The sequence below is a fragment of the Pituophis catenifer genome, unplaced genomic scaffold, assembly GCF_029215685.1.
Source record: "Pituophis catenifer annectens isolate HBS135680 unplaced genomic scaffold, rPitCat1.0.hap2 SCAF_7, whole genome shotgun sequence".
In the NCBI taxonomy this organism is placed as follows: domain Eukaryota; kingdom Metazoa; phylum Chordata; class Lepidosauria; order Squamata; family Colubridae; genus Pituophis; species Pituophis catenifer.
In genome coordinates, this window is record NW_027256887.1 from 75838680 (window position 1) to 75852728 (window position 14049).

The 14049-nt window shown below is 40.4% G+C and overlaps 1 protein-coding gene across 1 annotated transcript in view; it reads left to right on the forward strand.

The window, feature by feature from the left end:
* The window catches only part of B4GALNT3 (beta-1,4-N-acetyl-galactosaminyltransferase 3), a 97737-nt gene extending 90767 nt beyond the window's left edge, over positions 1 to 6970 (forward strand). Inside the window, exons 16-20 of the mRNA XM_070947247.1 lie at positions 136 to 289; positions 2213 to 2285; positions 3719 to 3872; positions 4498 to 4624; positions 6865 to 6970. Coding sequence (XP_070803348.1) covers positions 136 to 289; positions 2213 to 2285; positions 3719 to 3872; positions 4498 to 4624; positions 6865 to 6970 — 614 coding nt within the window. The remainder of the gene's footprint in view (positions 1 to 135; positions 290 to 2212; positions 2286 to 3718; positions 3873 to 4497; positions 4625 to 6864) is intronic.
* Positions 6971 to 14049: the final 7079 nt, after the last annotated feature.

Consider the following 14049-nt stretch of genomic DNA (forward strand, 5'->3'; position numbering starts at 1 on the left):
AAATCAAGGACTATGTGTATAAAATATTTAATCTGGCACTAAGCCTTGTGCCTAATCTTGTATTTGGGGCAGCTCGGTTCAATCTTAATGCTGATCTTGCTTTGATTCCCTTCTTTTCCTTCTTCTCTCAATCAGTGAAAAATCAGGCCCGCTGGGTGAAACAGTTCATTCTTGACATGGAAGAGCTCTTTAGGATTACTAAGGACCCCTATTTCAATGTCATCATCGTAGACTACAGCAGTGATGACATGGATGTAGAAAAAGCTCTGAAACAGTCCACCTTGCGTAGGTAAGGATCTATTTCCTTCAGGAAACATATTTTCAAATAGAAACCGAAGTCACCCTATAGCAAGCCTATAAAGAGTGGATGCCGTAATGAAATTTATTAGTGAAAGAAGTTCCACTGACTTCTAAGGCTATGAATTTCTCTTTTATCACCCATTTCCATTCTGGAGCACTGGATTAGTTCACTAACCAGTTTGGAGTTTCTTGTTGAATTCAAAATAAGGACACCCTCAATTCTAGATTTATGCATGATTAACTCAGCATTTAGAATCATCTCCAAAAATTTATTTATTTATTATTTATTACATGTATTTATATGCCACCATTCTCCCGAAGGACTCAGGGCGGCGAACACAAGTTAAGAAACAAGTACAATAAAATCATAATTTAATCCAAATAATTAATTAGTAGTAAATAATAAAGCCCGGAATCAGTCTCAGCCTATTTGTTTGAAAAGCCAAGTCACCAAAAAATGATTGAGTATTTCTTGAGAATGCCAAATCTTGAAACATGCTTAGTCTTACATGAGTTTTTACAAGATCAGAGAGATGTTCAGTGAAATCCCACCATATCTATTAGGAGTTTAGGCTTAACCATGTTATAAATTGTTGATGATTGAAAGAAAAAACAAACACTTACCTTTGTCCTAAAGTCTTCATCTGAGTCATCCAGTTAATTCTACCTATAATTGGCTCCTTTCACTTGTAACATTTCACTTGCTGTATTTACTCACAGTGAGGTCAGTGGTGGGATCCTGCCGGTTTATATACCAGTTTGGCGATTGCGCGCTTTGCAGTTTTACGAAAACTTACCTTCTGCATTATTGCTGGGGAGTAACACAACTGAGGCGTGGCAATCCACTCTGCCGTGCAAATCAGCTGAGAAGATATAGGTCAGTAAAGCACAGGGGCGGGCGTCTGATCGTCGGAGCAAACCAGTTCACTCCCAGCTGATGGTTGGAGCTACCGGTTCTCCCAAACTGGTCCAAACTGGTAGAATCCCACCCCTGAGTGAGGTGCAGCAAATTTACCTTGCCAGTACTACATCCTCTTGCTTGTAGGAATGACAAGTCACAACCAGTGGTGGGTTGCCCCCAGTTTGGACTGGTTCGCAAGAACCGGTAGTAGAACTGGCGGAAGGCCCTGCCCACCGCCCCGGATGTTGTCATCAGCAATCTGCACATGCGCAGAAGCTTCTGCGCATGCGCAGAAGCAAGGCACGCTCACAAGCGAACGGAGTGCACCCACGTGATCCCATTGTGAACCGGTGGTAAAGGTAAGTAGAACCCACTCCTGGTCACAACCCTACTTTCAGATTTTTAATTTTATGGATGGAAGACTGAAATTAAGAAACAGTTAGGGCCTAGCTATCTTCGAGACCGCCTGCTGCTACCGACAACCTCCCATCGACCCGTGCGCTCCCACAGAGAGGGCCTCCTCGGGGTGCCATCAGCCAAACAGTGTAGGCTGGTGACCCCCAGGGGGAGGGCCTTCTCTGTGGGGGCACCTACCCTCTGGAATCAGCTGCCCCCAGAGATAAGGAGAATCCAAGACCTCAGTGCCTTCCGTCGTGCCCTTAAAACTCATTTTTTCAAGCAAGCCGGGCTGGCTTAAGAAGAAATTTTTAAATGTTTTAAATTGGTAGTGAGTTTTAATTGGGCCAAATTTATATATCTTTTAATTGTTTTTAATATTTGTACTGCATGTTTTTTAATTTTGGCTGTACACCGCCCTAAGTCCTCAGGGAGAAGGGTGGTATAGAAATTTATAAATAAATAAATAAATAAATAAATAAATAAATAAATAAATAAATAAGTTTTATTTTAAAACAGACGGTGATTTATAACAGATTTGAGAAAGGATTGCAAGAACTTGCACAGCTCACTCTGTCACGATTATAACTTCCATTTTCTCTCACTTCTCTCCAGCTACCAATATTTGCGATTGTCTGGGAATTTTGAGAGGTCTAAAGGTCTGCAGGCTGGCATAGACAAAGTCAAGGTGAGTGGTAAGAGTTTTGTAATGTAGACTGTTATATGGCTACAACTATAAGGAAAAGGCATTTAAAGATAATCACCTTAGCACAATGATTTCCAAATAAGATGACTCAGCTGTATTGGCACCTCTGCTTCACAAGCTGCATTAACTGTTAGTTTGCTTCCAGGCGCATCACTTATAAAGCTCAATCGGGCACATGCCAGGTTATCTGAGGGACTATCTCCCATAGTTTCTGCCTGGCTGGTACACATTGGCACAACTGGTGTTCTTTAGGTCTCTTTGATGAAACAGTGCTATTTATAGGATCCCAGGAAGCACGCCTTCTCTGTCACTGATCTCCCACTGAAAACCATGTGACTACCACCTTATTGGTATTCCATCAAGCTTTGAAGCTCTGGAGGTTCTCCCAAGCTTTGGGTTTAAGATGGATGGAGTCCCTTGTTTCTCTGGCTATGTTTTTGTATAAAACAGGCCGATGCACACACCTCTCAAATCCCAATCTGCACACGTCCTGCATGCTAATTGGTTGATCCTACTTCCTCTTGGTGCTTTGCAGTTTGAGTGTCCCTTGGCCAGAACATTAACATTTACAGAAATATGAATGCAACAGCTATGCAACCATCTCTGAACGGTGGTTCAGTGATGTGCAGTGATGGAGAAGTCTAACTCAGCCTTCAGAGCAGGGGTGAAATGCTCCCAGTTCGGACCAGATTGCCCGATCCGGTAGTGATGGAGGCGGGTGGTTTGGAGAACCGGTAGCAAAAATCCCTGCCCCCCCCCATGCCCAGCTGAGCCGTGCAATCATCAGAGGCTTTTTTTTTTAAAGCATTTTTTCTACAACCCCTTCAGCTGAAAAAAATGCCTTTAAAAGTAAAAAAAAAAGCCTCTGATGATCGCGCGGCTCAGCTGGGATCATCAGAGGCTTTTAAAAGCATTTTTTCTACAACCTCTTTGGCTGAAGAGGTTGTAAAAAAAATGCTTTTAAAAGCCTCTCACAATCCCAGCTGAGTTGCCTGATCGTCAGAGGCTTTTAAAAGCATTTTTTTTTTACAACCTCTTCGGCCGAAGAGGTTGTAGAAAAAATGCTTTTAAAAGTTAAAAAAAAAAAAAAAGTTGGCCATGCCTACCCAGTCACATTACCCCCCCACCATCACCAAGCCACGCCCACAGAACCGGTAGTAACCAATTTTACATTTCACCACTGCTTCAGACTCTTCCTTCATACAGCATTGGATATTTTGTTGTGTTTTGTTGGATCCCTTTGATCTGGCTTCAGCCTGCCTCAGCAGCAGGCTGATGACAAGAGGATGGTACCAGGATTTGTCTTCTATAAAAGTTAAGGGGCCACCCTTAGGTCTGGGGCAAAAGAGTCTGTGGAGACAAGCCCAATAACTTAGGAAGTAGCGAAATTAACAGCTCTATATCTTTGCCTACAGGATTCCCACAGCATCATTTTTCTTTGTGATTTGCACATCCATTTCCCAGCAGGGTTCATTGACTCTGTTCGGAAGCACTGCGTGGAAGGGAAAATGGCCTTTGCACCCATAGTTATGAGACTGTCGTGTGGTGCAACTTCACAACAGCCAGATGGTAAGGGGTTGGTTATGGGCAAGTGACAGTTCAATAGCAGATAATATTTTGTGTAGTGTCTTTTTAAAAAATAATTTAATCATAGCTAATTTCTCTATACTTGTGGAATAACTGCTTTCTTCAGATAATGGGGAATGTTTTATTCTGTTTACTTTAACTGAGTATGGCTTTACCTTCACCAGTAAGAGAGCCAGTTTGGTCTAATGGTGAAGGCACCAGGCTAGAAAGCATGAGATCGTGATTTTGGTCCTGCCTTAGGCATGAAAGCCAACTGAGTGACCTTAGGTCAGGGGTCCCCAAACTTGGCAGCTTTAAGACTTGTGGACTTCAAACAGTGGTAGGTTTCAAAATATTTTGCTACTGTGGAAAAACACCAAGGGATAAAATTTCAGTGAAAGAGCAATTGCATCTCATTAGGATTTTATGTCTTCAATTTTAGATCTGTTCCCATTGCTTGCTATAGTGTTAGATTTCCTTGCTGATGCTGCTAGCCCTTGGAGTTTGAAGTTTGCAAGCCAATTAAATCTTCTTCATGCCTATGCATATAGATGTCATGGATGGTCTGGGGACTTTATTTTTGAAAAAAAAAATATGGCTGATAACGATTAGGATTTTTCTTTTATAGGTTACTGGGAAGTTAATGGTTTTGGTCTCCTGGGCATATATAAATCTGATTTGGCTCGTATCGGCGGAATGAACACGGAAGAGTTCCATGACAAATGGGGAGGAGAGGACTGGGAACTCTTGGACAGGTCAGTAAGAATTTGGTAGCTATCTTTGAAAATAGTCCAGCCAATGGCCATTCCCAAGAGAGGAATTGTATCTAGGTAGTACCTGACTTATAACCAGAATTGAGATTAGTATTTCTGATGTTAAGTGAGTCACACCAAATTTTATGAACTTTGTGCCATGGTTGTTGTTATGGCCCACCAGCAGCCAGTGGATCAGGCAGCAGATTCAGACAGTGGGGAGGTTGGGGAGGAACAGGGGCCGTCCTGGAGTCTGGGGAAGGCTCTGATGTCGGCTCTGCGTCGGAGGCAGAGATGGGGCCAAAGCCGTATGCCAGTTATCAGCTGCCTTTGGAGTCAGACATCAGTGAAGCAGACGAACAGCTGGAGCCTGTTCCCAGTGTGTGCATGTGCAGAGTTGCCAGACGAAGGGGACAGCTAAAGACTTGGGAGTAAGGCAGTGGTGGGTTCCTCCCGGTTCTGCCCGGTTCTGCCAAGCTGGTAGCGGTGACGATATGACGTCACTGAACCGGTTCCCCATAGCCCTTGGAGCTGATTTTAACAATTTTTCACACAACCTTGCTCAGAATGCTTTCTTTCTTGCATTTTAAAATGTATATTAATTCTAAGAAGCAAAAAGCAAAGAATCTCCAAATTTTAAAAGAGAAGGAGGAGCAAGGATAACTTACCTATTTTGTTATCACATGATAGAACTCAGTTGTGTGTCACTGAGAGGAACATTCTTAAGGCAGTAGGTCCTGGCATAAGAATCTGAGACAACTCAGGATGAGAGGCATTTGGCCAAGGCAAAGTTGTCTCATATTTTAGCATCAAAGCAAAGATAGAATGGCTGTTAAATGCGTTTTATACAGTGGTGGGTTTCTACTGGTTCACCCCGGTTCGGGCGAATCAGTAGTGGCAGTGGCAGGAGGCTCTGCCCATCCACCCAGACGTCATTACGGACGCTTTGCGTATGCACAGAAGGTTCTGCGCATGCACAGAAGGGCCATGCGCAGTCACAGTTCTGAACCAGTAGCGAAGATAAGTGGAACCCAGTACTGGTTTTATAGGAGAGATCATTGTGGCTGGACTCACATGTAAAGCAAACACTATAAATCATTGTTTGCCATCCAAAGTAGCTATGTTTAAACCCAAAACAAACAAATCACATGACAGTTTACAGTGTAACTGTTAGCACCCAAGATCTATACAGGCAGTCCTCAATGTATAAACTATTTTTTAGCGACTATTCAAGGTTAAAATAGCACTGGAAAAAGTCACAATGAATCCTCGCTCTTACAACCATTGTAATATCCCCATGGTCATGTGATCAGAATTGAGGCACTTGCCAATAGGCATGTATTTATAAATATCATAAATATTTATAATAATTTATAAGCATCCCCGGCTCATGTGATCACCATTTTATGACCTTTTGACAAGCAAAGTGATTGGGAGAGGTTGGGTTGGCTTAACGACCACATGATTCCCTTAACAACAATGGCAAACAATGTCATCAAATCAAGCACGATTCATGTAACAATTGCCTTGCTTGGAAATTCAAATTCTGGTCCCAATTGTGATTCAAGGTGTTAGTCATCACCTTTAAGGCGCTCCATGGCTTAGGACCTGGGTACCTACGAGACCGTCTTTTGCCACCAATAGCCTCCCACCGACCAGTTCGTTCTCACAGGGAGGGACTACTCAGGGTACCGTCAGTCAAATTATGCCGACTGGCGACTCCCAGGGGGAGGGCCTTCTCTGTGAGGGCTCCAACCCTTTGGAATGAACTGCCCCCTTAGATACGAAATATCCCTGATCTCTGTGCTTTCCGCCGTGCCCTCAAAACCCTGATGTTCCAACAGGCGGGGCTGAACATATGAACATGTGAATGTTTTTAAGATGTTATCTAATTTTGGGTTCTATTTAATTGGGACTATGTTATAATAATAATTTTAATTAGCAATTTTATGATGTTTGTGTATCTATATTTTTCTTGACTGTACACCGCCTTGAGTCCTACAGGAGAAAGGCGGTATAGAAATATAATAAATAAATAAATAAATAAATAAATAAATAAATAAATAAATAAATAAATAAATAAATAAATACTAAGTTGAGGACTAACTGTAAACAGTAGGTCAGAAATGATGCCGATTGTATTCTTACGTCATTGCGCATCATCCAAAATCACTTGTCAGGAGATGGGATGCTATATAAATTTGATAAATCAATATTGAAATTTCCTCCACCTTCTCTTACAGGGTATTTCAGGCAGGCCTGGAGGTAGACCGACTTTATATCAGGAATTTCCTCCACCACTACCATTCCAGGAGGGGCATGTGGAATCGACGTGTGGTGAAGATCTGACACATCTTTCCACTTCTGAATCTCATTTTGCATTTTGTCTGGACACATCGCTAAGAAGACACTCCTTCTATTTTCCACGGCGATCACAGCACAAATTTTGATGCTGAAGCAAAGCAAACAAACAAACAAAAAAGACAAAATGGGGAGTTTTTCATTTAACCACTGGAAAGAACTAGCAAGAGAATGATCCTGTTTTCCACAATCTTCTGTCCAAATAGTTGATTTTCAGAGTGTGAAAAATGTTCTCACCAGCAAATCACAGTCTTCACTCACTGAAGAGTCTCTTTATGGTGCCTTCTTTGTATGGATTTTTTTTAAAAAAAAACAGAGTGCTTTCAATTCATTCATAGCAAAACTTTTAAAAAAGCAATGGTGTTGAAAAACAAATGGATCAGTAAATGATTAACAGAGGCTTCCATGATGTTTAAAATCCTGAAGGATCTACAATGTTTGAAGGACAAATTGTCTATCACCAAAAAACAAAATAATATTGTGAATGACTACGAACAGAAAGGTGCCAGAATTGAAATGCCTTACATAGCGTGTTACAAGAGGATTATACCCTCTTTTTAAAGACAATGGTCTCTTTTTTTGAGGAAATTTAACAATAAAAAAAAAAAAATTAAAATTGATGCCTTTGGATTAAAGTCAATCAATTCTTTGATCTTTGCATAGAATGCAAGATATATTAAGGAATTTCTCTTCATACTTTATTTTTTCTTTTTCTTTTTTTGTATTCTTATATTCTACTCAGGACTACAAAAAAACATCTATTTTTTTGTCCCAATCAACAGGTTATTTGGTGGACTGATAATCAAACTGCATCTGAAATCTTGCTGGGATCTGAAATTATTTTTGGCAGACACATGGGTTAATCATGATAATCATAGGTGTGATACTGCAAATAGGAATATGACTCTGAAACTGCCTGCTCTTCTTTGAATTCCCTCTGTTAATACTTAGGAGATTGACTGACACTTCAGTCCCAGACATCAGTACTAAGAAGCAAGATCCATAGACTTCAATGGCTTTAATATACTTTTTTTTTAATTTATTGTGCATTCTTACTATTTTTAGTTGATTTCAGTTTTTTTATTTTAATGTATTATAAAGCATTCTAAGAGAATTTTTTTTGAAGGGCAAGATACTATTGTTTGTAAAATTATTTAATAAGTTATACCTTGGGATTGAGTTTTCAAACAGAAAAGTGGTTTGCATCCATGTAAGAAAAGGAAGCCAGTCAGTCAATTTCCTGATGGCAAATTTTATATGAGGCTGAATGTGGAGTCCCTATCTGAAAAGTTTATGATCACCTTAGATCAGTGTTTTTCAATCTTAGTGACTTTAAGAGGTGTGGACTTCAACTCCCAAAATTCACCAATCAGCATAATGGATAGGGAATTTTGGGAGTTGAAGTCCACACTTCTTAAAGTTCTGAAGCGTGAGAAACACTGCCTTAGATTAAGAGCACAACGTCCTAACTGAGGAGTATATGCATCAGGAGTGGTTCTACTTACCTTTACTACCGGTTCGCAACGGGAAGCTTCTGCGCATGTGCAGATCACCGATGATGACATCTGGGATGGTGGGCAGGGCCTCCTGCTGGTTTTACTACCGGTTCTTGCGAACCAGTCCAAACCGGGGGTAACCCAGCATTTATATGCATGCGTGTACATCAGAGGCGGGTTTCAACAGGTTCTGATCAGTTCCGGAGAACTGGTAGCAGAAATTTTGAGTAGTTCGGAGAACTGGTAAATACCATCTCTGACTGGCCCTACCCCCATCTATTCTCTGCCTCCCAAGTCCCAGCTGATCAGGAGGAAATGGGGATTTTGCAGTAACCTTCCCCTGGATTGGGGAGGGAATGAAGATTTTACAGTATCCTTCCACTGCCATGCCCACCAAGCCACGCCCACCAAGCCATGCCACGCCCACCAAGCTTCACCCACAGAACCGGTAGTAAAAAAAATTGAAACCCACTACTGGTGTGCATATGTATATAAATGTGTAAATGCACATACATAAATCAAACAATGACAATTAATTTCATAGAGTCCCACAAATGGCCGCCTTGACTTTACAGCAATGATCACAGTAATTGAGACAAGCAGCCTGATTCAACAGAGCCTTTTAGAAAGGAAATGGAGTCTATCCTGTTTTAATTCAAGTGTGAATGTGAATAGAAACTATGTCACTGTTTCTCAACCTTGGCAGCTTGAAGATGTGCGGACTTCAACTCCCAGAATTCCCCAGCCAGCAATGCTGGCTGGGGAATTCTGGGAGTTGAAGTCCACACATCTTCAGATTGCCACGGTTGAGAAACATTGATGTGAGCCTAAAGCCAAAAAAAAAACCCTTGCCTTTTTAAGAAACCGAGCTCTTAACAGTCTTCAAGCTAAAGTCAGCCCACATAGTCAATTCCATCAATCATCAGGAAATTGTAGATTTTGATTCTTTCCAACTCAGTGGGTAAGTCTTTGCAAACCTTATGTCCTCTGTCTTAGTCTAAGAAGACGGCTATCTGCTGCTCCCTGTTAGCCTGTGGTAAGAGCCCTTGCTTCAAAAATTAGGGAATTAAAGGAGAAAATGAATCTGCTCATATTATTTCTCCAGGAGAAATCCCACATCTCCTTCCCCTTGACAAGTTCTTATGGAGGATTTTGTTCCGAGTCCCTTTCATGTGGCCGTACTAGGGAGGGATTCTCAGGTTGTCTTTATTGCAAAATATTAATATTTGCAATTTTGTTATCCCAGTGATTTTTATTAACTTGTTCACGTCAGTTTTGTTGTTACTGTGTGCTGGGGTTTTTTTTCCATTCGGGCATGAAGTTGAGGGTTTTGTCTTCACTATCAGTTTGTTTCGGAAAGGAGGAAAGGGAAACTGCTACCTTGAAGAAACAAATAATATCACCGGATAGTTTGTTCAGATACAAACAGATATGCTGTCTCATGATTTAGGGATGTCATCCTGGGGGAAAAAAAAAATTCCCTCTCCAGAATCCTTGATTGAATTACGTAGGTGAACATCTGCTTATGAAATATGAAATGCTTGAGTCCAGTTTAGCTTCTGGTGACTTCAGGGACAAGTCCACCTAGGAACGTATGGGCAAAGAAATGAAAATTATTTTCCTTTGCCCTCTTCTGGGGTGCTTTTTTCCCCCCCAATTTCCTAGTCCAGGGCCCTGATATTTCCTCGTGGTAACTCATCCAAGTACCCCAGATTTTCTGGAGCAGGGGTCTCCAACCTTGGTAACTTTAAGACTTGTGGACTTCAACTCCTAGACCTCCTCAGCCAGCTTTGCTAGGAGTCTAGGAGTTGAAGTCCACAAGTCTTAAAGTTGCCAAGGTTGGAGACCTCTGGTCTGGAGGGAAGCAAATAATGTCAAAATGGCCATGCAACAGAGCAGTTGAAGATTTGCCCTTTTAAATGTCATACGATGTGCTTTCGATCATCTGGTCATTTGCTCCTGCCAGCTAGACGCAGTCAACAAGGGCCTCCTAGCAATTTTTTTTTTAATTTGATTTATATGCCGCCCTTCTCCGGAGATTCAGGGCGGCTTACAATGCATTAAGCAATTATTAAACTTCTTAAATTGTTTTTTTTTAATCTGTGTTTTGATGCAAGATCCTAACTTTTTCAATCACTGGAATTGATAATTGAGAAGACAACCATCCCAACTAAAAGACATTCATACAGATTTGTTGATTTTTCTATACCTAGGAGAAATAGTCCCAGCTGCTTTTCTGGGACTAGCAAGTGTTCTGCTTAAATCAAACCTGATTATCTGTCACCATGGAATGCAAAAGTGCCTGTTCTCAGGAAATACCCCATAAGTACAAGGAAAGAGTTATTTGGGAATCTGTATCCTGGCTGTACGAAGCAGGAAAAGATGTACGATTATTGTTTAGCTGTACTGTACTCTGGAAAAGATTTATGTCCTGATTAGGGAAATTGAAGAAAGCTTTAACTTTTGCCACAAGGAAATAAGCTTCACACTTCCAAGAGATATAACACAACTTCGTTTTTGCTTTTAGCTTTTATCAAGGAGTCTTGATAGTGATTTATAAAGAACAAGACATTTTTGATAACGTATGAATTATGTAGCATTCTTTCCTAATTGACTCAAGTATTGTGCAGAGGAACGAAAAAAAAGCACTGACTCTCAGAAAGTTTGCCAGTTATGTCCCTTGGTTTTTAGAACTTTATGAGTACCTCTTAGGAAGGACCACAATTAGGATATTTAATTCTTCTGGGCATTAAGGCGAGTTGCAAATACTGTATCACAACAGTAGCATTTAGGAATTAGATGTTTAAACACTCCAAGATAGAGTCTGGATTGAATAATGAAGCTGCTGTGAATAATTTGATTGTGGTGGGATAGAAATGATTGATAAATAAATGCAATAACCACATCACTATTTCAAGCCTGAGCATCATTGCTGGGTAAAAATAGTGTGCGAAGGAAAGATCGTAAAGGCATAAAGTTAACACTTCCTCGTGTTGCTTGGATAGATACAGGAATTAAGCCATTGAGGTTTTTCTCCCAGAAAAGAGAGACTTAGTTTATGGCAATATGTATAGCAAAATAACTATGTAAAAAACTAACAAATTCAAGGGCAGGAGTGTCAAACTCGCAGCATCACGTTGTCGTCGCTTGACATATCGTGACTTTTCCCCCCTTTTCTAAAACGGGTAGGTGTGGCCAGTGTGTGACGCATTCGGCTCCGGGGCCGCATGTTTGACACCCCTGCTCAAAGATGTCCACCAAGTCTGACCCATAATTCAACTTGGACTTTAAAAAAAAAGAATTATCGTTTAACAATACATCAACAAAGATTTCTCCAATACAGCCTTCCTCTGTCTGCTGCCCACCAGCTCTATTAGACGTCCTTTGTGATAATCCCAAACAGCACAGTAGAGGAAGGAATGAAGATTGAATTTTGCTATCACATCAGTAGAGAGAGACAAGAATGTGACTGTTAATCTATTTCTGAATAGACTTATTGTTCTGCTGTGATTTCTTTTTCGAGCCTACCTTCTCCTTTTACATGAATATCTAAGGTGTGGTTTGGGTTTTTAAATTCTGCATCTCTGAAATGTGTGCCTTAAATGTGACTTAACTTTTTCTTTCAAGAAAGAATGAATCCTGATTAGTTTATAAATACAGGTTTCTCCATGAAAATTTTATATCGTCCGTGATTGGATTAGTTTGAATCCTTTTGAAACAAAGAATTCTGTTCCGTTTATAAATACAGATTTCTCAATGAAAAATGTATGGTTGTGTTTGATTGTCCTTAGTTTGTCCTCCTGAAACAACTCGCCTTGTTCATCTTTCAATGATAACACATATAATGAAGTTATACTTTAATATATACTTTATTAAATAAACATAAAATAAGTAATTATGGAATATAAGACAATATCCCAGGTCTAAGTCCTACAGCAACATTGTCAAGTGCAGAAAATATTTCAAGAAATATTGTTCTGGGTTCAACTCCAGGTGCTGTATCTCCATTTTAGAGAAGGGATGGACAACTCGTAAACCAACTCCCGTTGTTATCGAGTGCAACTTCCAGATATTGAAGCATCTCGGCTGGTGGCAGGAATAATTTGAACAGTGACTTCTGTATGTTGTGACTATGTTCACACAATAGGCTATGCTATGGTTTGTTTAATTGTGTGTTATTAACTGACAATTGGCTAGATTCAGAAAGCACACAGCAAAGTTATAAAATCTGTCTTATCAGCCATATCGGCATCACAAAACACTGCTCAATAAATGTTTCATGCACCATCTAATTGTGGTACCCAGCGGGTTGAAACCTTGAGTTGAAAGCTGCTTCGCTCATTTGGAAAATGGTGTCTAACCATCCAACTACTGTCTTTCTTGAGAAAAAGGCCAAATAGATGGAAATACCATGAAGGGCTGCCCAAAGACAACTTCTTTCAAGCAGCAGGATTCAATTTTCCAATTTTAATTTTTTACAATACCCAGTGCAACCCTACATCAGGGACACTGGGAAGTTAAATAGAAACAAGCTGTGGGGAGCAGCTTTATAATGTCAAGAGCCCTTGATAAAGGAACCAGCTGAAGCAGCAGCATAAATACAGAAAGCCAATGCAATCGTAGATTTCGAGAGGTTGTTTTCCCTTAAATGTATCTGATGATGCTACTTGGAGCATTTCTGCAGGCATGTGGCTCCCTCTTTAAATTCCCTGCAGGGCTGTAGTAAATAACTTAGCATATAAATGTATTTTCACAAAAGGCTCCCACATTGAACTAAGCAATAATGAGCTTGCTTGTTTAGCTTAGCTTGGTGCATGAATAGTGGCTTAAGTAAGTGTTGCAAATGTGATATGCCAACAAGGAGACATACATTGCCTATGGTCTCCTGGCATTTTCCTGGTTTTTTTTGGGACACTAAATTAAACAGCCATTTAAGTGCAATAAGTGCAAAAGGAAGCAAGACAAGCTAGAAATTGGTCAAACAAGTCACGGTTAAAACATAGCTTAGCATGATATGTACATGCAGCCTGCCTACAGGCTCTAATGCAAGGGAAGGTCTTCAGATTCTTACAAAAGTGACTTGTTTAATTCAGCATATGTTGGCTTTTTAAAAAAAAAATCAGTCAAATAGATTACTGTTCTATTGTTAGAGATAGCCATAAGCATTTTCAACAGATGCTTCATTGGACTACAAAGAAATGGAGAGCAGATGCACAGGTGTCTGAGGTGAAGAGAAAGGGAAGGAGAAGGAGGCAATGGGAAGACTGCCGTCAGGGATAGTCTTTTTGATCAGATCTGGTTAATTTGCTTGCAGATCCCAGTGGGTAGAATTGCACCCTTCCTTCCTGAACTATACTGTTTGAAATTTTGGGAGTTCTAGTCCTAACACGTCTGGAGGACACCAGGTGGGCGACAGCTGATTTAACCTGTTTCTTGCATGAATCGGGTTAAAATAAATGTTAATCAAAATAAATATGACACTAAATCATGGTTGCTCAGCATGAAATTTGAAACTGTTTAAATTGACTTCAGACTCAGCTAAAAACTTAGGTGGATCCTCTAGGTTTGGAT